The following is a 25,807-nucleotide window of genomic DNA, read 5'->3' on the forward strand; positions in this document are numbered from 1 at the left end:
CACAGCCTCAATCATCCTTTCATTCATCTTTGCACAGTCCCAGCAGCAACATCATTTATTCCCTTCCTGTCTCCTCCTCTCTGACATTTTCCAATTTTCTCAGCGCCACTTGCATCATCTCATTCCTGTCTCTGGCATACTTCACAAACTCCAGCATCACATGCTCCACCAACTCATCCTCTCCCACATCACACATCTGGCTCACTTTGCTGCAGGACTCAGACCATCTATAACTCCTTGCATTCACATCCATACACATCCCTCACTTGAAAGAGATCACCACCCAGGCTTACCTCATACCACTTTTCATACATTGGGGCTTCTGTCTCTCTATACCACTCCAAAGTACTCTTTTGTTCCATCTTATTCTTCCATTCATTTAGTCCCACACATTTCACAACTCTGTATATCTCACTCTTCCATTTTCTTACAACCCATCACCAATCATACTCCACTCACTCTCAACATGCCTCCCCTCAAACTGCTGAAAAACCCAACTAGTTTCCAAGCCACTACCATCTTAACACTCTTCTTCTCCCTCCTGCTACTCCTAACATTTCTTAGAAACACCTTTCTCACTAGTCTTGCATCATCCATTTGCTCTAATCTAGCCTTGTATCTCAGGGTTACCTTTACATGTCTCTAAAAGTACTCCATTCCATGTCTCCCCTCATACCCTCTTATCATTGCATACCTTGTTGCATTCAGTGTCATTCTTGCTATGCTATTCTGTCATACTTCAAACTTTTCTTGTTCATTCTCATTCCACCCAATTGCATCCATACCATCTATAATGCTCAGAACAGCCACACTCTTCCAATCTTCTCACAGCACATCATACTTACTCGCTGTCATCCTTGCTGCACTTCCTAATCAATCAACCCACTGGTTCATTATGGTTATCTTTTCATTCTTAGCTTTCACACAACCATTTAGACTCATCCACATCCCCAGATACTTTTATTCATTAGTCTGTTGCAACTCATTCTCTCCCAGTCTCCACTCTGAATTTCTCTCATCCTCTGACCTATTTACAATCATAACCTTGCTTTTCTCATTGTTAAATCTCACTCCAGTCTCTTTCATACCCATCTACAACATCCAACAAACTTTGAAGCTCATCTGCCTATTCACTCATAACTACAACATCATCTGCATAAAAAAAGCACACATATCTTATCATTCCCCACACTTACTCCTATATTCTTTCTTCTCATTCTGGCAACCAATTCCTCTGTATATAAGCTAAAAAAAGGGTTGGTGACAATATACAACCTTGCCTAACTCCTTTCTCACTCTTCACCCAGCCTGTAGCTCTTGTGTCCACATACATACTTCACACTATGCTAATTCTCTTGATGCTCAACCCAATCTTTTCTAAGACTCTACCTAACATTTCTCTATTCACCCTATCATATGCTTTCTCTATGTCTAAGTACATTTTACTACCATCTTTCTTTCTCTCAATCATTTCATTCACCTCAAACATATTATCTTCTGCTCTCCTGTTCACAAAGAATCCATTCTGTTCTTCACCTAATGCTCCAGCTCTCTCAATCCATTTACACAATCTCTCATTCAACACTACACAAAGAACTCTACCTACTGTATTCACTAACACAATCGACCTGCAGTTCTTAACTCATTTTTACTCGTATCCTTCCTTATGCAGCAGAGTTGCCGTGCATTCATTCCATATTCCCAGCACTCTCTCCTCCTCCCACACCTAGTTAAATAACTCGGTCATCCTATCAATCACAACTTCCCCTTCATTTTTGTACATATCATAAAGTATCTCATCTGACTTTGCTGCCTTCCCATTCTTTTGCTTTTTCACATTTCTCCACCTCCTTCCTGCTGATTCTTTCATTCAACTCATCCACATCCTTCCTTTCTAGTGTCACACATCCTTCTCTTACATCAAGTATCTCACCTACACCATCAATCTCTTCCCAAACCTTTTTAATTGCCCTTCTCATTTCCTCCTTATCTGTCACTGCTGCCCCTTCACCTTCAGGCTCTCCACATTCTCACTGTTAGGCATCCCTTCACTCCTCAGAAATCTGTACCATTCTTGGCCATCTGCAACACCTTATTCTCTTAAGCCCTGAATCATACTTCTCACACTTAACTTTAGCATTCGTTATCTTTCGCTTCATCACTCGCTTCTGGCTCACATACACTATCCATGCATTCTGGTACTCACTTTCAGCCTCCTACTCCCATGCCTCCTCTTTCTCAACTACCTGCATACCCTGTTTAGTCCCTTTCTTTCCTTCCTAGCATGCCTAATCCTGTCACTCCACCATGGCTTACATCTACACTTTCTAGCTTTTGTTCTTGCATATCCTATCTGGCTGGCTGCTGCATTCCTCACATTTTCTACAAATCTATGATTCAATTCATCCACATCATCCAAGCTTTTATCCTCCCAGCTTCTCTCACTCAAGGTTACCTGGAAATTCTCCCATCCTACATCCCTCAACCTCCACTTTCTCTTCTTACTCTTTGCATTCCTTCCCTCTCTTCCATACAACTTACATTTGAGCACCAGCATGTTATGGTCCAAGACAATGTCAATCATTCCATCTTCATCAATCCACATACGATCCACAATCTTACACATTCTTCCATTCACTAGCATATAATCGATCGCAGACTCCTGGTTCTTAGCACACTAAGTCACTCATCCTTCTGCCAGGGTCTCATTCATGTTTTCCAAATCCATCTCATTTACAAACTCATTAAGCATCTCACCATTCTTATTCATTTGTTTACCTAAAATATCTATGTGTGCATTCATATCCGCCATAATCATCACACTCTCTCCAACATACTCTTACGATCTTTTTCAATATACCATATTTCTTGCTATTTTCTCTTGCTGTTCTTTCACCCTCAAGCATCATGTACACCACAATCACCACCAATCTCTCACACTTCCCATGCTCACCTGTGCACTCTACCTTTACTGCTAAAATATCCTCACTCATGGCACAGTTTCCTGCATCTAATTATTCTAATAAGAAATTTCCTTCCTTCCTATACAAAAAGGCTACTCCTCCTACTTTATCCTGAACTTTTCATCCCTTTCCAGTCATCATGGACTCACTATCATCTACTTGCACGTCATCCCTCAAGTGTGTCCTAGTCATTCCAACTAAGTCAAAATGCCATTCATTAAGTTCCTTACACACATCCGTGAATTTCACCCCCAGAAACCTGAGATGCCTCAGGAGGCAAAGAAGCAGCAGGCTGACCCACCCCAACACCAGCCCCATCTGTCTGGGGTAGGGAGGGGAGGGATGGTTCCCAGTCCTCCCCCACCATTCCTCCCATCCTACTCATCTCTACCTCACTGATCCTATTTCCTAATTTGATCCTTTCTGCCTCCCACCATACTGCCATGGCATCACAGCAGCTGTGGCACAAGCCTACTATGAAGCTGTTCTCAGCACCCTAGTACTTGCATCCCACAGTCCCACACACACACCATGTGGTACCACCTACAGCATTTCTCACACATTATCGACCTAATCCTATTCCCGCTAGTTTCCCTTTCACACTTAGCCAGCCAAAAACTATTTGTTTATATCAAGCCTCTTCAAAGACTCTTTATTTTCAAAGACTGAATTACTGTCTTACCCACTGTGTCTCTCCTCCAAACACATAAAAACAAAGGACAAAAGCTTTTGCTTTGTCTTTTTTTATTTGAAATTGAGTAACTGTTTGAGAACCAAATTATGGTAAGGCAACCAAAGCAATCATGAGTTCAAAATTTTGTTTGAAAACCAATTTGTTTGAAAAGGGAGGCATTTGGTAACCAAGGTTCCACTGTATTAGATAAACTATAGGATATCCTTGACTGACAAAATGTAAGAATCTGCTAAAAGTTATTTACCCATATATCAGGCACAAGAAAATTAAATCTCCCTCTAGGTCCTCCTAAAACAATAGATTATTTTTGACTACTGACCAGTGATATCTGAAGTACTGGCATGTTAATTTTCCTAAAGAGCTTTAATCACTCATACTCCACCATTGATCTCCAGAAAATTCCATTTTTCTCTTTACATACCAGCAGAAGGATCCAAGAAATTTCAACATTTGCACTTCTATATGATAAATTATACACTCCTTTAGGCAACACTGCACTCAAATAGTGTGTGCCTAGGCCAATGGGAAACCTTATTTCTGCTAGTTAAGGTTTTTAAAACCATACAGCAGGGAGTGATGTCTCTGTTGAGCTATTATTTAAGCATAATAAAAACTGAAGTACAGTATACTTACAGGGTGTCCCGTGAGTTAAGGTACATACTTCGGGATTTGATAGTTCAAGTAATTCTAAATCAAAAATACTCAATACACTTATGTTGTCTTTAGCTTTATTTTGTGAGAAATTAACATGTAAGTTGTGTGTTGTGCCTGGGTGGGCCTCCACCTCCTTCCTTTCCTTCTCAGCTTGCTGCATACTCAAGTGGTGCTGAATGGCATTAAGTGATAATTTTTTGTGTACAATCTATGTAATCAAATCTTTACAAGAAACAGCAGATGACAATTAAATTTTTGTATGTGTCAGTGAAGAAAATGTACAGGTAACATAGCAATACAGTAGTTGTTAAGTGCTACTTTTTAAACATACATGACAACTCACTGCAACTGTCACCCCCTCAACACTGATCACTTGACGTCTTAACACCTAATTGAAAGGCCCCATCACTCAGATGACTGCCAAAGTGCATCTTTTTGCTATAGTGAAAAATGCCTTTCATATTCAGTAACATTGAGTAACCAGACATGATATTCATTATATGATGGAAATAATGTCAGAGTTGCAGCACCAGACTACAGACACGGGTACCCAGATATAAGACACCCATATAGCAGAGTATTTTATAGAGTGTGTTAGCATCTTCTTGAGAGAGGATGTTTCACTGGTACTTCTGCAGCAGGTGTACATACTGGAGCAGCTCGACGGTATCATCCTGATAACAATACAAAGCCCCACCATCAGTACAAGAATACAAACACAAATAAACAAATGCATAAAGAGGCAAAATTCACGGAACACAGCACAATTTAACATCACTTAGAAAGAATATCAAATAATCTAAAAAGACACGAGTGGCAGGAACACCAGGCAGTCGTCACAAAGCTGGTGAGTTGTCATGTATGTTTAAAAAGTAGCACTTAACTTGACACATACAAAATATTTGTCATTTGCTAACTGTTTCCTGTGAGGTTTTCACTGCGTAGAATGTATACAAAAAAATTATCACTGTATTTGCCGGCACATTTGATGTATTTCTTTCTTCAATAAAAGTATCTAATAATTACCATGCATCTAATGCGACTGTAATACAGGTGCATAGGCCTGAAAGCCTAAGCCTATAGGTGTGGAGTTGAAACAGTGATACACCAAGCACAAATATTGTTGCTACTAGTAAAATTCTCTCTCTCTCTCTCTCTCTCTCTCTCTCTCTCTCTCTCTCTCTCCTTCCCTGCCCTTCTTTCTCTTCCCTGCCCTTCTTTCCCTTCCCTGTTCTCTCTCTTCCCTCCATCCTTCCCTCTTCTCTCCATCCCTCCCCCTTCCCTGCCCTGCTCTTCCTTCCTTCCTTCCTTCCCTTCCCATTCCCTCCCTTCCTCCATCCATCCACCTCTCTCTCTCTCTCTCTCTCTCTCTCTCTCTCTCTCTCTCTCTCTCTCTCTCTCTCTCTCTCTCTCTCTCTCTCTCTCTCTCTCTCTCTCTCTTGTTCCTTATCTCTGACAGATAAGGGGGAGGGGAAATGACAGAGAGGGAGGTTTGAGACAAGACAAAAGAGGGAGTGGAAAGGAAAAAGGGGAGGAAGGTACATAACTGGGGAAGGAGAGTACATGGAGCAAGGAAGTGGAGGATGGGTGAAGGAGGAAGACAAGAGGATGAGGAGAAAGTAGAAAGAAAATATAAACAGCAAGGGCGAGAGTGAGTGAAGAATCAGAGGGAAAGAGAAATAAGTACTCTCTTTTCCTGTCCCCCTACTCTTTTTAAGTTTTCCTCCATCTATTTCCTTTGCATTTAATCTCCATCCATCCATTTTCTCAATCAGTCTCATTCAACTTAGCAATCTTCAGGATTGTTCTTATTCTCTCTCTCTCTCTCTCTCTCTCTCTCTCTCTCTCTCTCTCTCTCTTTCTCTCTCTCTCTCTCTCTCACACACACACACTATCACACAGAATGGAAGGAGAGAGAGTGGGTGGGTGGAACAGATGGAAGGAGGGAGGGGATATGTAAGGGAGAGAGAGAGAGAGAGAGAGAGAGAGAGAGAGAGAGAGAGAGAGAGAGAGAGAGAGAGAGAGAGAGAGAGAGAGAGAGAGAGAGAGAGAGAGAGAATCAAAACACACACACACACACACACACACACACACACACACACACACACACACACACACACGCACATGCATGCTTTTAGATGTGATGGTAGTACTGCACAGCCACAGTGCTGCATCACACCAGATGTGAAGACAAAACACACCCTCTTTTATGGATATTGGTGAAACCTTCATCAATATCCATTCAGTATTAGGTGAGTTTTTAAGATGATCATTGAATGACTGCTGTCATATATCCACAATCCATTGAGTTATATGTATTATTTTTATTTACTTTTTTTGTCAAATTTTACATTGGTTACAATCATTGCATTTTGTCATATTCATGAATAATAACAACAAAATTCAGACTATGAGAACAAAATTAATAAAGAAAATATATCAATGAATATACTGCCAATGTTGCTGTCAAATGTTTGAGAGTTGGGCTCCACTGCTGCCACATGTCCATCATGTAACAGTGGTTTTCCTCAGGGTTCTGTCCTATCACCCACCCTCTTCTTATTATTCATTAGTGATCTTCTAAACCAAACTTCTTGTCCTATCCTTTCCTACGCTGATGATACCACCCTGCACTTTTCCACGTCTTTTCATAGACGTCCAACCCTTCAGGAGGTAAACATTTCACGCAGGGAAGCCACAGAACGCTTGACTTCTGATCTTTCTAAAATTTCCGATTGGGGCAAAGCAAACTTGGTATTGCTCAATGCCTCAAAAACTCAATTCCTCCATCTATCAACTCGACACAACCTTCCAGACAACTATCCTCTCTTCTTCAATGACACTCAACTGTCCCCCTCTTCTAAATTGAACATCCTCAGTCTGTCCCTTACTTATAATCTGAATTGGAAACTTCACATCTCATCTCTAGCTAAAACAACTTCTATGAAGTTAGGCGTTTCGAGATGTCTCCGCCAGTTTTTCTCACCCCCCCCAGCTGCTAACTCTGTACAAGGGCCTTATCTGTCCATGTATGGAGTATGCTTCACATGTCTGGGGGGGTTCCACTCATACTGCTCTTCTAGACAGGGTGGAATCAAAAGCTTTTCGTCTCATCAACTCCTCTCCTCTAACTGACTGTCTTCAGCCTCTCTCTCACCGCCGCAATGTTGCATCTCTAGCTGTCTTCTGCCGCTATTTTCATGCTAACTGCTCTTCTGATCATGCTAACTGCATGCCTCCCCTCCTCCCGTGGCCTTGCTGCACAAGACTTTCTTCTTTCTCTCACCTCTATTCTGTCCACCTCTCTAACGCAAGAGTTAACCAGTATTCTCAGTCATTCATCCCTTTCTCCGGTAAACTCTGGAACTCCCTGCCTGCTTCTGTATTTCCACTTTCCTATGACTTGAATTCCTTCAAGAGGGTGGTTTCAAGACACTTATTCATCAGTTTTTGACCACTGCTTTGACCCTTTTATGGGACTGGCATTTCAGTGGGCATTTTTTAATATTGGATATTTGTTGCCCTTGGCCAGTGTCACTCCTACATAAAAAAAAAAAAAAATCATATCTGCACACTACTACCTCACAGTTTAGTTTAAGTTAAACTATATAACTGTAGAACAGCATTCCTTAACTTTTTCTGATCTCAGCACCATTTGTAGTCAGATCTAGGCAGTTCAACACCCCAAAGCTTTTTGACACGGACTTCCTACCAAAGTGTGGAGTGTTCATACATTTCCATCACCAAAGAGTATAATCATAATTGAAAATGAGGCTAAAGTTTATAAAATAAGAAGTGCACTCATTAAAAAATATCATCTTGATACTTTTATATCCCTTGCAAGGAATACTGACATTGTACTGCCATATATGCAGCATTTTCCAGCATCCCCTGAAATTTATTTTACCATTTCTGTGGGGGGTACTTGCACCCTAGCTTAAGAAATGCTGCTGTGGAATAAGTTAAACTGTATAAGAAATTAAAGGAATAACCCTAACACAAAACTCTGAGGAAGTATTAGGAACTGATGTGGTGGCCTTATGGCAGAAGTGCTACCTAACTCTATCTATACACTTGATGGCAAGATTGAAGGAACGTTCACTGATGTATGTGTTTATTCTTTATTTCTCACAATAGGCCTATATTTTGTGATTATTACTGATTATCAATACATTTTAGTATTTATGAAATATAATTACCCTTAATTGTGACATCAGTATGAAACAAAAATGATGAGCCGTGAATATGTGGCATCAACCAATCAGCATCGGCTTATAAACTCACCATGTTCACATATCTTGCTCACTTTAGATTTCAGCTTTACTAAAATAACAGCTTTGATACCATCAGTGAAAAGCCTGTTTCAGGGATATGAGTGAAGCTAGTGCATATCTACAGCCCTACCTGAGGTTCACTGTTTTCCTCTCTTATATCAGGGCCTTTGTTAATGGTACTGAATGAGATAAGATTCTTCCATCCCTGCATTGCTAATAATTTTCTCTCATCATATTTATAGTTAGCTGCAGCCTAGACATTTTTTTATGTAATTTTATTATGTTCAAGCAATCTTGTATTCCCATCTTGGGAATGGGGTCACTTTGCTACCACTGTAGCTTCACTTGTCTCTCCAAAATAGGCTTTTCACAGAAAGTGTCAAAGCTGTGATTTTTGTTTGCTACTTTGCTCTCACTTCAATGGAAAGAAAGAAAGAAGGAAAAACTTGAGACAACATAAAAAAAGTATCTGAGCAAATAATCATTGTGACATGTATCATAGCATTTTTTGACATTCATATTTCATATGCTACTCTACTTGCTCAATAACAGACTTTTGGTGCATCCAAGTATTCCATGGATTCAATTCCGGTGGGCACGTTTGAGAGGGCTTGGTATACAGGAGCTGAAAAAAGAAAAAAACTAAATGGTTATATAATAATAATAATAATAATAATAATAATAATAATAATAATGATCATAATAATATTAATATTAATAATAATAATAATAATAATAATAATATTAATAATAATAATAACAATAACAATAATAATAATAATGATAATAATAATAATAGTAATAATAATAATAATAATAATAATAATAATAATAATAATAATAATAATAATAATAATAATATTTTATTAATGTATATTACTGAAAAAAAATCTGCATTGACTTTAACTCAGCAGCAACAGTTGGTAGCCACAATTCAGTGGGTGTATGTAGTTCTTTTTAATTATCTCATATCTCAGGACAGTACTCTATATTTGTCAAACACAATGTTGTGGTGTTTTACACTGCTAATTCAATGCAGTTTTCAAATTAAATTTGCAAGTTTATTTTTCATATTTAACTTGCCGTTGCCATACCAACAAGTTACAGAGACTGAAATAACTGAATGAATAACTACAGAATACAATAAACCCATGAACTTAGTATCAATTCATGAGTTTCCTTAATTTTTTTACAAAATACCCAAGGGTCAACTTTATTATATACCATTTCTGTTTTATTGAAACAAAATTCATCAGCAATAGTACCAAGATATTTGTATTCTTTAATTGTGCATAAAGGTTATTGAATGACTGATAACATACTGATCTGTCATTATTTTTTTTTTACATTAAGCTCAAGATAGTTACTGCTGCACCAGGTACTGATATATTCTACTTCCTCTCAATACTCAACACCATTATTCATATGTTGACTGTCAAGGATAGTATCATCTGCATACTTGAAAAGCTGACATTTATCGGCAACACAGCGACATCACTAGTGTATAGAGCACATAAAATGGGTGATACAACACATCCAAGTGCAGCACCTGATCAAGACGATTTTGCTAGATTTTGTTAGAATTTGGTTGCAGTTTATTCAGTTCTTTGTTAATATTTGTTCAATACTCAGTATAAACTGATTTCCACTGAAGAGCAGGAAAGGAACCATAAGAACATATATTTACTAAGAGTGTCCCATTATTCTTGAGAACAATCATGAAACAGTACAACACAGTGACAACAAATGAGGCATCCTGCATAAGAAGGGCTACTTGTGCCAAAATAAAGTAAAAAAAATGCACTCAGAATTTAGTGAACTTCTGACAACCACAACTTTCTTATTTTATAAGCTATGACAATGAACTTGGTCTCGAAATGACTGGTAGACAATCAAAATCATGATGGTCTCAAAAAATGTTTGAGATCACAATATTTACTACTTAATTTTTGCATATTTTTGCAAATTGTGTTATGATTTCAGAAAGTTTGGTGACTGTAGCACTCTAATACTCATGTACACAGCAAAAAAGCTGGGAGTATCCTTTTTGTATCTCAACTGGCCTCCCATTGGTTGAGAGTGTCACAATATCTGAGGGGAGGGCTCTGATTTGCTGATGCCTTCCCTGCACCGGAGTGAGCTGCCCATCTCGTATGGAATTTGCCTGAGAAAATTTTCTAAATTATAACAGTTACTCATCCTGGATAGGCACCCCTTCTAACATGAAATATTGCTCAGCAGTGTTATGCCTGCATTGATAGTTGACTAGAAATCAAAATTATTCTCTCCTTGTACAGATTTTTTACCTTACTGATGGAACACTCATCTACTCCTTGGCAAAATTTAAGACCTCAATAGTGTTATACACAGTTATCTCAGTTTTGGCTGGGATGGTGCGAGCGGCTCATCTAATGCGGGATGCCTCAAATGCTTTGAGCAATTTCACACTGGAATTTCAAAGCCAGTCACCATTCACCCAAAACATCTCCAATAAATCAATACAACACATCCCTGTGACTCCTCATCTCACAATGGGAAAGGCAGACATGTAGAGACAGAGTTGGGAATATGCAGACAACACTGAATCAAAGGTGCTACCAGAATGAGAAATAGTTAAGACTAAAATGAAAGTGTATGAGGAAAATATGCCACCACTAGTTATTTTGAATTTTATTCCAAAGATATGAAGAAAACATTAATAAAACAAAAACCTGAGGAGAAAGAAAGGCTTCTCTTGCCAATTAAATTTCATATAAACTGCATTAGACACCAATGGAAGTTACAGGTAAAATTTATTTTTTATCATTCAGAAAAAAAAAAAAGTATGTAGTGTATTTGCATATAAAGGGACTATTAACCCATTTGGGGTTAACCATATCAACTGAAGTGCTTTTGTCGTTACTCCCTCTGATTAACCTAGTCATTTGAAGTTTTATGAAATTTTCTTTCCCACATGAATGAAATACCTTAGTGATTTATAACTCTGTTTATGGAAGTGTCTGGCATCTTTTCTCAAGTGATATAAGCAACATTGCATGACTGTGCACCATAAAAGATATCGTCTCCACGTTCTCTCTAATGATCAATGTCATCCCTCTTTACTTCATTTCAATAAACATGATGTATGTACTGTACATATACTAAAGAAAAAGTGTAAATAAGAGAAAGTGTAATAATAATAATAATAATAATAATAATAATAATAATAATAATAATAATAATAATAATAATAATTGGTTTATTAATCTTGTTGCCTTACAGCTGAAAATCCACATGCTACATACTTATATACTAACATACATACCACATCTTAAATATACATTTAACCCTAAGGAAGTATCTTACAATTTGATACTGTGGCTGCCAGATGGCACTGGTCAATCTAGTAGACTAAGCCTGGGATGGTCAGGTCACCCCATGTGTATTTTTCTATTCAGAGTTTGTTTCTCCTACCTAGCAGTGGGTCACAACTCCTGACTACACCAGGTACCTAATCACTGCTAGGTGAAAAGGGGCTACACTGTAAAGAAGTCTACCCAAGACTTCTAACCTGACCCGGGATTTGAGTCCGGGACCCCCCAAGTGTGAATTGGGCATGGTAACTACTGCGCTACTATAATATCCATACTATAACATGCAGTATCTCATGGTATATACAATATGTTACATTTCCTTTTTGTGTTTACCATTCAAAATTATTTTTTTTTAGTATGTTTTCACAATAATACAATATGATAATGTAGTATTGTGGATAAGAAAACAATTGTTAGATTATATAACATACATATACATATATACATTGACCAAGGCTGTCTCCCACAAAAAAGGGGGTAGCCAAAATAAGGGTCAAAACTTTCACATTCATACTCATTTACACCACTCTCTTAGACACTTTGCTCTTGATAGAGAAGGGAAAGTATCTCTACCCTCATTTTGCAGGAATCAGCCTCACAGCTTGGAAACTGCTCCAGAAGAAGGCTCCCTTACAGCAAGTACCCTCTCCTACCACACCCAGTTGTCCCACACCTGTGTGAGACTATAAATGTGTGGCACCTCTCTCAGAGGTCACATGGCTGCATCATTTCTCATGCACTCACAACTGCTCTCTATTCACTTCTGTTATGCTCAATCATTCTACTATGCTCCAATGTCAGTCATCTTCCCTTTAAGGCCCATCTATTAATTCCTTACATAGCCTAACTTGCAAGTTCACAACATTCACACTTGATCTTACTATCCTCTTCACCAGCATATCATCCTCCATTCTTTCAACATGTCCATACCATCTCAGTACACATCACTCTGTCCATCCCGCCAAGTCTCACAATACCTGTTCTTCTCACTTCCTCATTTCTGACTATGTCCACCCAAGTTACTCTACATATATTTCTTAGGCATCTCATTTCCATCACATTTAATCTCTTATTGTCTGCTATTCCCATACACCAAATTTCAGCACTGTACAGTGCAGTAGACACTACTATTCCTTTATACAATATTCTCATTTCAAGTGCACTACTTTAAAAAAAAAGTATATTCATACCTTCTAACATTCTTCCTGCTTCCTCCACCCTATGTCTAACCCATGTCTCTATGCAAGTCAATGGCAGGATTACATATAGCAGTGCTTTTTTTTATGCAGGAGGGGCACTGGTTAAGGACAATAAATCTGCAATTAAAAAAAGGCCCACTGAGGTGCCAGTCCCTGAACAGAGTTGAAAGTGGTAGTAAAAAATTGAAACCTCCCACTTGAAAGGGTTCAAGTCATAAGAAGGTGGAAATACAGAAGCAGACAGGGAGTTTCAGAGTTTACTAGGGAAAGGGATGAATGACTGAGAATACTGATTACCTCTTGCATTAAAGAGGTGGACAGAATAAGGGTGAGAGAAAGAAGAAAGTTTTGTGTTGAGAGGTTGCGGGAGGAGGTGATGCATGCAGTTGGCAAAAAAATACCAGTAGAAGACAGCAATAGATGCAACACTGTGGCGATGAGAAAGAGGCTGAAGACAGTCAGTTAGAGGGGAGGAGTTGATAAGACAAAAAAAACACTACTGATTCCACCCTCTTTAAAAGAGCAGTATGAGTGTAAACCACCCCATACATGTGAAGCATACTCTATACATGGACAGATAAGGCCCTTATACAGAGTTAGCAGCTGGGTGGTAGAGGAAAACTGGTGGAGATGACTCAGCATGCCTAACTTCATAGAAGCTGTTTTAGCTAGAAATGAGATGTGAAGTTTCCAGTTTAGATAATAAGTAAAGGACAGACCAAGAATGTTCAGTGTAGAAGAGTGTCATTGAAGAAGAAGGTATAGTTATCTGGAAGGTTGTGTTGAGTTGATAGATGGAGGAATTGAGTTTTTGAGGCAATGAACAATGATAAGATTGCTCTGCCCCAATCAGAATTTTTTGAGAGATCATAAGTCAGATCTGTGGCTTCCCTGCATAAACTGTTTACTTCCTGAAGGGTTGGATGCCTAGGAAAAAACGTGGAAAAGTTCAGGGTAGTATCAACAGCATAGGAGTGGATTTGACTAGAAGTTTGGTTTTGAAGATCATTGATGAATAAAAGGAAGAGAATGCATGGCAGGACAGAATCCTGAGGAATACCACTGTTATTAGATTAAGGAGAACAGTGACTGTCTACCACAGTAGTAATAGAATGGTCAGAAAGGAAACTTGAGATGAAGTTACAGAGAGGAGGATAGAAGCCATAGGAGGGTAGTTTGGAAAATCAAAGCTTTGTGCCAGATTCTATCAAAAGCTTTTGATATGTCTAAGGCAACAGCACAAATTTCACCAAAATCTCTAAAAGAGGATGACCAACACTGTAAAGAAAGCCAGAGGAATACTAGTAGAGCACCCTTGATGGAATCCATACTTGCGATCAGATAGAAAGTTGTGAAGTGATAGATGTTTAACCATCTTCCTGTTGACAATAGATTCAAACACTTTAGATAGGCAGCAAATTAAATCAATAGGATGGTAGTTTGAGGGATTAAAACGGTCATCCTTTTCATGAACAAGCTAAATGTAGGCAAACTTCTAGCAAGAAGGAAAGGTAGATACTGATAGAGCTGAAAGAGTCTGACTAGGCAAGGTGCAAGCATGGGGGCACAGTTTTGGAGAACAATAGGAGGGACCCCATCAGATCCATAAGCCTTCTGAGGGTTTAGGCCAGCAAAGGCATGGAAAACATCACTGCGAAGGATTTTAATGGGTAGCATGAAGTAGTCAGAGGGTATAGGAGAGGGTGGAATAAGCTCTGAATCATCCAAGGTAGAGTTTTTAGCAAAGGTTTGAGTGCAGAGTTCGGCTTTAGAAATAGATGAGATGGCAGTGGTGCCATCAGGTTGAAATAAAAGAGGGAAAGATGGAGAAGCAAAGTTATTGGATATGTTTTTGGTTAGGAGCCAGAAGTCATGAGGGGAATTAGATCTTGAAAAATTTTGACACTCTCTATTAATGAAGGAGTTTTCGGATGGTTGGAGAGGAGACTTTGCATGATTCTGGACAGAAATATAAAGTGCATGAGATTCAGGTGTGGGCCACCTCTCTATCATGTATAGCATGAGAACAGGCTATGTTAAATCAAGGTTTGGTAGATTTAAGTCAAGAGAAAGGATAAGGAATGTATGCCTCCATACCAGACATCACCTCCTCTGTTATGTGCTCAGCACACAGAGATGGGTCTCTGACATGAAAGCAGTAGTCATTCTAAGGAAAATTAGTATAATACCTCCTCAGGTCACCCCAGTTAGCAGAGGCAAAATGCCAGAGGCACCTCCAGTTTGGGAGATCCTGAGTGGGATTGGAGTGATATGATGAGATTATGATTGGGGGACCCCAAGGGAAAAGATGGGGTGACAGCATAAGCAAGATTAGAGGTTAGAAAAGGTCAAGAATGTTGGGCGCATTTCCAGCATGGTCAGAAATATAAGTGTTGCACCAGTTGCTCTAAGTCATGGAGGATAGCAAAGTTAAAGGCTAGTTCACCAGAATGGTCAGTGGATGGAGAGGAAAGCCAAAATTGCTGGTGAACATTGAAGTTTCCAAAAATGGAGATCTCCACAAAAGGAAAGAGAGTCTGAATGTGCTCCACTTTGGAAGTTAAGAAGTCAAAGAATTTCTTATAGTCAGAGGAGTTAGGTGAGACGTATACAGCACAGATAAATTTAGTTTGAGAGTGACTGTAGTTGTAGCCAGATGGTGGAAAACTCAGTAGATTGAAGAGCGTGGGCACAAGAGCAGGTTAAGTCGTTGCTCACATGTATGCAACATCCAGTTTTGGATTGAAAATGAAGATAGAGAAAGTAGGAGGGAACAGAAAAGGCACTACTGTCAATTGCCTCAGACACCTGTGTTTGAGTGAGGAAAAAAAAGATGGTTTAGTAGAGGAGAGATGGTGTTCAACAGACTGAAAATTAGATCTAAGGCTGTATGCAAATGTTGCTTTTAAGTTAATGGAGAAAAAGTTGAAGAGGGTGTTAAGGCACTTAGGGTCAATACCAGAGCAGTCTGACCTGGGGGACATTTGTGGTCCCCTCCTCAGATGGGGACTCCAAGGCTGGTGCAGGAGTTGCCATATTACTTTAGAATTTTGAGTAAAGGGTTTGTGTGTAATTAGGTGCATGTAGTTTTGTGTGAAGGAGGAGAGTTGTCTGAGATGCTAGTTACATGCTGGCAGAGTCTTTACAAAAAAGTAAGGAGGAAATTTTCATGTTATTTTTTTCATGGGAAGTAGTTTTGGGTTCATTATGCCAATATATATATATATATATATATATATATATATATATATATATATATATATATATATATATATATATATATATATATATATATATATATATATATATATATATATATATATATATCACAAATATTTGAAATTGATGCCAGGCAAGCAGTGCAAGTGGAATGTTTTGCTTTCCCACCACTGGCAATACTGTGAGTACTCCCTGCCACTAGCATAAACAACACATTTGTTAGCTGAGTGTTTCTGCCAGATATCCATACAGTTTCCTTAGTTATCAGCCAAGCCGAAGGTCCCAGCCAAATATAAACACAAACATTGGTTGCATTAGAGCAAACATCAACATCATCAGTGTTGGAGCCTACAGAGGTTGATAGGCCTATGCTTGTGGAAGAAAACCCTGATAGCTCCCCATCTTCATCTAACTAATGATACATATGAATAAAATTAGGGTTAAAGAACCAGTTTTACAAGACATATATACAGTAGTAAATAAGGAACATTAGTGAGCACCCTGAATATTTACGTAACAGTGTCAACATACAGACGATACGTTACATAATACAGTACCTGCTTTGGTGCACTCTACAAGGAATATACATACATAAGTACAGTCCTTTTATTTTAAGTTGATTTTTATTCCTTTTTCTTTCATTTGTGTCTGTCATACTTACAAGTACTAGTGTACAGTATTTTACTTTGGTTTTTACTGAAAATAGAATATTAATAAGAGTAACATTCAACAAACCAGAAAATCCAGCTATCCACAAAACACTATTCCCCCATGGGTACCGGATACCTGATGTTATACTGTACATAACCTAACCTAACTAACCTAACCATAACCTAACATATATATATATATATATATATATATATATATATATATATATATATATATATATATATATATATATATATATATATATATATATATAAATATATATATAGTGTCCTCTTTCTTGATCTCATTTTTTCAGAAAAGACCACAAGTTCTTGATAGGATTAAGATTAGGACTGTTGGCAGGCCAATCCTTAATGTAATCCAAGTCACAATTGTCCAACCACTCCTTTACTTGTTTGCTTATGTGGCAGGGAGCCCCATCCTGCATGAAGCATTCTGCTTTGCACTTCACATAACACTACTCTAAATTGTCATATAACAATTCAAAGTACCATTCGCTGTTCAATGACTCTCTCTTTTCAAAAAGACTAAATTGCCAACACCATAGCATGTAAATGCTCCCCAAACCACAGCTGAATCTGGATGTTTTATTGTTTTTACTGTGTATTTTGGGTCGTATCAGTCAGATTCTTTTGGCCCACGTACTCTTGCAAACTGTGTCCTAGATACTGTGAAAACACTTTCATCACTCCACAGTACAGAACGTATTTTCTCTATGGCCCACTGAACATATTTCTTGGAAGAACTGAGCCTGTTTGCAATGTGCCGTGGACTGAGCAAAGGTTTCCTCGCAGCAGTGTGGGAAGGGAGATCAAGCTCTTTTCTACAGTAACGTGATACTGTCCTGCGAGACACATTACCTAGAAGACCTGGATTTTCTTTTAGCTCACATGCTGTACTTACAGGTCTAACACTCAAGTCATGCTTCAACATAGTTAGAGTCCTTTTATTTACTTTTTTAGGCCAACCAGGTTTTGATAAGTGGGCTGGTACTGCATCCTCTTTGGCGGCCCGGCATTACTGCAGCCAGTGTTCAACAGTATGTTGAGGCACACCAGTCTGTTGTTGAATAGCACTTGTGCCAATTCCAGCCTTAATTAAGGCATAAATATGACTGATTTTGTCTTGAGTGATTTGTGTTTACGTGCCATTGTCCAGTAAACAAACACAAGATACGCAAACTATTGCTCAGATTCTGACAAATCATGCTTGCATCGCCTCCAAGACAATGTCACTATCCACAACACATAGATCACTGACTGTTAATCTGCAATGACCCACTGATGGCTCACAGAGTAAGTTGCCAAATAGGTGATTTTTTTAAATATGTTCCCACCGGCCAGACAGGAGGGGTGAAATGACTTTGATCACATGTTACCATGCTGTGCGATAACCGCCACTATTTATGGCCTTGCCTGTATGTATGTATGTACATATATATATATATATATATATATATATATATATATATATATATATATATATATATATATATATATATATATATATATATATATATTTGTTGTGTGCAGTGAGATAATGTGGTATAAAATGAAGAAATAGTAAGAACAAATGAGAAAAGAATATTAAGAGAGAGAGAAAGAGATGAGAATAGACAGGTTGGGGGCAAGACTTAAACATGCCGTGAACACGTAGTCTGAAGCTTCTAGAATATTTATCCACACACTCACTTATATTCCCCACATAAATTTCCTTACTTCCCATTATCTATTTAATCTGAGTCTCATCCAGTATTTAGTAAAAGAGTTGCTCTAGACAATAAAGTAATCAGTATCTGTCTAACCCCTCTTGTTTAATCAGTAGAATTTTTAGAAATAAATTGTTTTCTTTGTGTAAAGACAGCATGTAGTGGAGTGTGGGCAGGTCTGCATATGTATGTGTGTCCCCCCCACCTTCCTTGTACCCCCTCCCCCATAGCAGCAGAGGAAGAGTGTTCCCACAGTCAGTCACTACCCAGCGCTTAGATGGAGCAGATATATTGAGACAAGTACTAATAGTTGACGGAGACTAGGGTGGGATAAGAGTTGGTCGGGTCAGTTGCCTTAAGTGGATAAGTGAGTCACTACTGGTCATACACCCCAGCCTACTTATATGGAACAGAAGTCTCCATAGTAGCCTGCCAGAGAGGGTAGTTGTGTCTAACACCCTCCATACCCAGGGAAAGGACTCCTTGGTTGCGTGTATGTGCAGGCCGAGTTTGTGCACAGTGAGTGGCGAATGACCCAACTGTGTGTTCGTGGGCACTTGTTTGAAGTAGTTTCTCGCGTCTCTTGTTTGTGATCTTGTTTTGTCTGAAATGCTACTGCTGGTTGATGCAGTTCAGCTGCAGAGAACTTAAGTAATTAGCTGTGCAGTGAACTTTACTCCCTCCTCAGGTCCTCACAAGACCTGCTGTCCAGGAGGCAGTAAACGACATTACTCGGCTTGAGGCTATAACACTGTTGGACAGTGGAAGGACTTGTTGCAGAGGGTGGATGTCCAGTGGGGTTTTATACCTTCAATGTTTCAATGTTCACTCCCAATTTTGGCTTTCCTCTCCCTTCACTGGTGAACTAACCTTTAACTTTGCTATCCTCCACAACTTAGAGCAACTGGTGCAACACCCTACTTATATTCCTGATCGTTTTGGAGATACGCCCAACATTCTTGATCTTTTTCTAAACTCTAATCCTGCTTATACTGTCACTCTATCTTTTCCCTTGGGGCCCTCCAATCACTTTGCCATATCTGCATCTTATCGTATCACTCTAAATCCCACTCAGGATCTCCCAAAGTGGAGGTGCCTCTGGTATTTTCCCACTGCTAATTGGGGGGACCTGAAGAGGTATTATGCATCACTATCTTTTCAAGACCTTTTAACACATCTTCCAACATCTCTTCAAGCTCTTCTTTTTGCCAAGCATTGGTTATAGGTGCCACATACACTCCTACATAATTCATTATCCTTCCATTTCCACTTCCAATTATCACTTGTAGAATTTCAGACCTGTCTTCACTTTGTATTACCTTCTCCACTTTAACACATTTTTTAGTCAGAGTGATCACTCCACCTCCTCCCTAGTCACTTCTATTTCTCATCCATAAATCATATTTATCATCACCTGTGTATGTGTGTGTGTATTTACCTAGTTGTATTTATCTAGTTGTGGTTTACGAGGGGAGGAGTAATCTCAAAGTATCCCGTCTCTGTATCTATCTAGTTTGGTCTTAAAAGCACTGACAGTTTCAGCATTTACGTCTTCACTGAGTTCATTCCATTTGTTCCCACTTCTGTGAGGAAAATTATACTTCTTAATGTCTCTTCTACAGTTAACTTTCTTCAACTTCTTATTGTGTTGCCTTGTACTGTGTGTCTAAATTTATAAAATCTTCTTTGCCCACATTTTCCATACCATTTATCATTCTATAGATGTTTATTAAATCTCCTCTCTCCTATTTTCAAAGGTAGTAATTTCCAACATTCTTAATCTCTCTTCACAGGTCAATTTACTCAACTCCGGAACCATCTTAGTGACTGCTCTTTGTACTCTTTCTAATTTTATAATATTCCTCTTTGTATGTGTGTGTGTGTGAGTGTGTTGTACATACACCCAGAAAAACAACTCCTGCCTCATATTTCTATGACAACTGAAGGGTTGACTTAGAAAAAGAGAGAAAAATTATAGTATTAAAAATTAGATAAGTTACCACTTGCAAGCCTACACCATATATGAGCTATGCACATTTTTCAATCATCTGGAGTAAAGTGGTTTAAGCTGGCAGTCACGATGGCAGCATTCTCCTTGTACAACTGTACAAGAAACGAGTCATACGACGACCAATTGGTCTTCCTCTTCCTTTTAGTTGGAGGAGCAAAGAATTCTTGTGAACAAGAATCCATGCTGATGGCTCTTGTTTTGTTTATGGTCGACGATTCCACAGGACACTAATAGATATCTTTACATAAAGCTTTAAATTATTTTCCTTTTTAAAAAAAAAATATTCATGAATTTATAGATCATTATCTTTATATTTTGTTAATTTTATAATTTGTGAACTATATGCAACTAGATGCAGTGTTACAGTTACCAACAACTTATGTTGGTTGAGTCAACTACAAACATAGCTATGGGAAAACTTTTGGGGGATTCTTATGGAGATTGTTATGTTATGTCAAAACTTATGGCTAACCCCATAGTGCTATGCTGGATACAGGGCTTGGAGCTCCATACATGTCATGCTTTCCTGCTCAGTGCTCCATGAGCTGTATATGAGAGGGAATTTATGCTGGTCTGTTCCATGCCAGAATCCTGTATATGCAATTCTTCACTTGCTGCTGCTGCAGTTTTTTTTACAGCTTTGCTCAGATGGTTCCAGGCAACTTCTCTAATGAAGAAAACAAAAGAAACTTCCAGGTACAAAGGTCAGAGTGAGAGGACTATCAGATGTGTGGTTGCTGTTGCTTGGAACCTTCCTCCACTCATGGTCCCACCTCGGAAACCTGTCACTGGGAGACCAAGGAAAACCTCCTAGTGCTAATTATTGAAGGATCCATGACTTACAGCCAGTCATCTGAAGAAGACTCATCCCAGACTGTTGGAAAATGTCTCAGAATGGACAATGCAGCACATGCTTCAGTAGAAGCTCAACCTCCCCATATTCAAGCCTGCTTGGAAACTGTTGCTCACCAAGGCAATGGTGGAGAAGACTTGCTTTTGCTCACAAATATAAGAGTTGGACTGAAGAGCAATGGAGTAAGGTGCTTTTCAGCAACGAAAGCACCTTCAAGTGCATTAGATCATAGCTTGAAAGAATTAGATGACCACGATATTCTAATCACTACACACCTTAGTACTCGTATATGGAAAAAACTGTGAAACATCCAGACAGCATGACACTGTGGAGAACTTTTATTTAGTGGTGTTGGGGGATGTGCAGGCCTGTATTTTGTGCCTAAGAACCAGACAATGTGTTGATCTTTATATTCAGGTGCTGGATGATCATATGCTCTTTTTCATGATTTGCATGGGTATCACACTTTCATGCAGGATGGTGCACCATGTCATAAGAAAAAAAAAAGTGATGAAATGGCTGGAAGAACATGACACACAGCATACTGACTGGCCAGGTAACTCCCTGGATTTAAATCTAATTGAGAACTGTTGGAGTCATATGAAGGAACAATTGTAACATTTGACATATCTTCAGTATCACAGCTGACTCATGAAATCAACAAGCAGTGGACCACAGACATATCTTAATTATTTCAAGAAACTTGCTGATTCTATGCCCATGAGGCTCAAGATGGTTATCAAGAAGGGCTAGATGATTAAATACTAATATATGAGTATTATTGTGTTTTATTGTAGTTTATTTACTTTTTTGTGTGTCTGCTGTGGGTGTGGGAATGGGGTGGTCATTGCTGTTTGTGGACACTGTATTCTAGAATTTTGTTAAAACTAGTTTGAAGTTTGGTTATTTTTAGATTTTCCATATCACTGCACTGATTTAATTAGTTCATGGTTATCTGTATACTCTGGTAATTCATGTTTTCATTTACTGTATTTTTTCTATGCATAATTTAGGTTATTTTCATTCAATTCTATGTTTAAAGCACAACATAAACCCATAAAATGAAAAAAAAATAGAGGGTTATGGGACCTGGAATGGATTAATTCATTTTACATTAATTTCAATGAGATAAATTGCTTCCTAATTTGAACATTCCCAGAAGAATCAATTAAGTTCGAATCATGAGGTACCACTGTATGTATGTATGTATGTATGTATATATATATATATATATATATATATATATATATATATATATATATATATATATATATATATATATATATATATATATATATATATATATATATATACAGTAAAACTCCCCTAAACCCAAATAAGCCAAATATCAGATAACCCGAACGCCCTTATCAACCTCCTCAGCCAGTCTGCCCAGCTCCACTCTATTCTCAATCACACCAGAGCCACCAGCCAACATCTGTCAACATCTACCTTTCCTTCTTACTGGAAGTTTGCCTGTTCCTAAAAAAAAGTGACCATTCTGACCCCTCAAACTACCATCTTACTGCTTTAATTTGTTGCCTGTCTAAAGTTTTTGAATCTTTCCTCAGCAGGAAGATTCTTAAACATCTATCATTTCATAATCTTTCTATCTGATCGCCAGTATGGGTTCCATCAAGGCTGCTCTACTGGTGATCTTCTGGCTTTCCTTACCGAGTCTTGATCATCCGCTTTTAGAGATTTTGGTGAAACTTTTGCTATTGCCTTAGACATATCAAAAGCTTTTGATAGAGTCTGGCACAAAGCTTTGGTTTTCAAACTACCCTCCTATGGCTTCAATCCTCCTCTCTGTAACTTCACCTCAAGTTTCCTTTCTGACAATTCTATTGCTGCTGTGGTAAATGGTCACTGTTCTTCTCCTAAATCTATAAACTGTGGTGTTCCTCAGGGTTCAGTTCTGTCACCCGCTCTCTTCTTATTATTCATAAGTGATCTAAACAAAACTTCTTGTCCTATCCATTCCTATGCTGATGATACCACCCTGCACTTTTCCATGTCTTTTCATAGATGACCAACCCTTCAGGAAGTAAACAGTTCATGCAGGGAAGCCATAGAACATCTGACTTCTGATCTCTCTAAAATTTCTGACTGGGCCAGAGCAAACTTAGTATTGTTTAATGCTTCAAAAACTTAATTCCTCCATCTATCAACTCAACACAACCTCCCCTCTTCTTCAATGACACTCAACTATCCCCCCCCTCTTCTACACTGAACATCCTTGGTCTGTCCTTTCCTTATAATCTAAACTGGAAACTTCACATCTCATCTATAGCTAAAACAGCTTTAATGATGCTAGGCATTCTGAGATGTCTGCCAGTTTTTCTCATCCCCACAGCTGCTAACTCTTTGTAGGGGCCTTATCCATCCATGTATAGAGAATGCTTCACATGTCTTTGGGGAGGGGATTTCCACTCATACTACTCTTCTTGGGAGGGCGGAATCAAAAGCTTTTTGTCTCGTCAACTCCTCTCCTCTAACTGACTGTCTTTAGTCTCTTTCTCACCGCCACAATGTTGTATCTCTTGCTATCTTCTGCCGCTATTTTCTCGCTAATTGCTCTTCTGATCTTGCTAACTGCATGCCTCCGCTTTTTTTTTATTGGATTTTTGTTGCCATTGGCTGGTGTCCCTCCTACATAATATATATATATATATATATATATATATATATATATATATATATATATATATATATATATATATATATATATATATATATATATGTGGAAAGAGGGAAAGAACAAGATGGGAGGATAGTGAGACAAAGAGAAGGGCAGGCAGAGAGACAGGGAGGGGATGGGTGGTGTGCGGTGGCCTCAGCTCAGTTCCCAGGTTTTGCATGAGACTGCATCAACCACCCCATTATGTTCCTATTGAAAGTTTACCTACTTCCCTTTGTCCCCTCAGGTTGAGTTTGATGCATGGCGGGAGTTGCCCTTCCTGATAACCTAATCAGTTTTTAGCCAGCCCCTCTGAAGCACCCATAATAATTTATATAAAACAAAGTTCACTTTAAAGTAAAAATTGTGTATTGTGTGGAGGGTGACTTCATCTCCATACAACTACCAAGATCCATTAATTACTTCTTCTGCTTCCAAAAACAGGTTTACAACCTGTATTGCAAACCTTATTCTTATGGGTTTCATTTTTTCTTCTTCATATTTCCCAATTCTATGGAACTCTTCCACTTGCTTTTACTCCCTAGCTGTCTTCACCTGTCACTTTCTTCAGTAACTTATTCAACATTTTCTTTTCCTTTTCCCATCTTTGAATTCTGCTTACTATTTTATCTTCCTTTAAAACAAATACAATTACTTGTTTATATTTTTCTACAGTGTCTCTCACTATTTTTTTCTCTTTGATAACATTTACAACACTTTTTGTCTCAGGTTTTGTTTTTCATTTTCTTGTTGTTCTATTATTTTCTTTAGTGATTCTTCTTCAAATTTACATTCATTTAACCACTTCATTTCTACATCCTTTACACTTGCCTTCATTTCCTCTTTTCCTTTCTGAACAGTTTCTACTTTTCCTTTAATTGTTTCTTTAAACAGTCATTTTCCACCTTTAACTTCTCATTTTTATCTTCCATCTCCATCAACTTTGCCATAATAATCACCAACTCCTCACCTGTTTCCTTCTGGTGTACCTCCAATGTCTTTATTCCCTCCACTAACTTGTCCATCATTTCTTCCATATATAAAATTTTTCTACACTGCAGTCTATAATTTAGTTCTCTTTCTTTACCAGTAAAACCTTCAAAGGACCCCTGTTTTTTCTGGGTGCTACCCTCCACCATTTTATCCAAAGTGTAAACAAACCAACCAAACTCTCTTAGAGACAGGATAACTATACTCACATACTGTTTCTCCCCTCCCTATTTACCACCTAGGTATTCCTGGGTCTTCATATCATTACTTGTTCCACCGTGAGCAATTTGTGCTATTCTTTCCTTCTATATGTAGTGTGTGTGTGTGTGTGTGTGTGTACCTAGTTGTTGTTTACAGGAGGTGTGTGTGTGTGTGTGTGTGTGTGTGTGTGTGTGTGTGTGTGTGTGTGTGTGTGTGTGTGTGTGTGTGTACCTAGTTGTTGTTTACGGGAGGTGTATGGGTGGGTGTGTATGTGTGTGTACCTAGTTGTTGTTTACGGGAGGTGTGTGTGTGTGTGTGTGTGTGTGTGTGTGTGTG

The 25,807-nt window shown here is 38.5% G+C and overlaps 1 protein-coding gene across 7 annotated transcripts in view; it reads right to left on the minus strand.

The window, feature by feature from the left end:
* Nucleotides 1-8,408: 8,408 nt before the first annotated feature.
* LOC135093109 (DNA topoisomerase 2-binding protein 1-A-like) overlaps nt 8,409-25,807 on the minus strand; it is a 164,594-nt gene continuing 147,195 nt past the window's right edge. For all 7 annotated transcript variants that reach the window (XM_063992025.1, XM_063992047.1, XM_063992015.1 and 4 more), the window contains one exon: nt 8,409-9,210. In XM_063992025.1, the coding sequence (XP_063848095.1) occupies nt 9,168-9,210 (43 nt within the window). In that variant the 3' untranslated portion in view covers nt 8,409-9,167. The remainder of the gene's footprint in view (nt 9,211-25,807) is intronic.

The sequence above is a fragment of the Scylla paramamosain genome, chromosome 3 (genome assembly GCF_035594125.1).
Source record: "Scylla paramamosain isolate STU-SP2022 chromosome 3, ASM3559412v1, whole genome shotgun sequence".
NCBI lineage: Eukaryota > Metazoa > Arthropoda > Malacostraca > Decapoda > Portunidae > Scylla > Scylla paramamosain.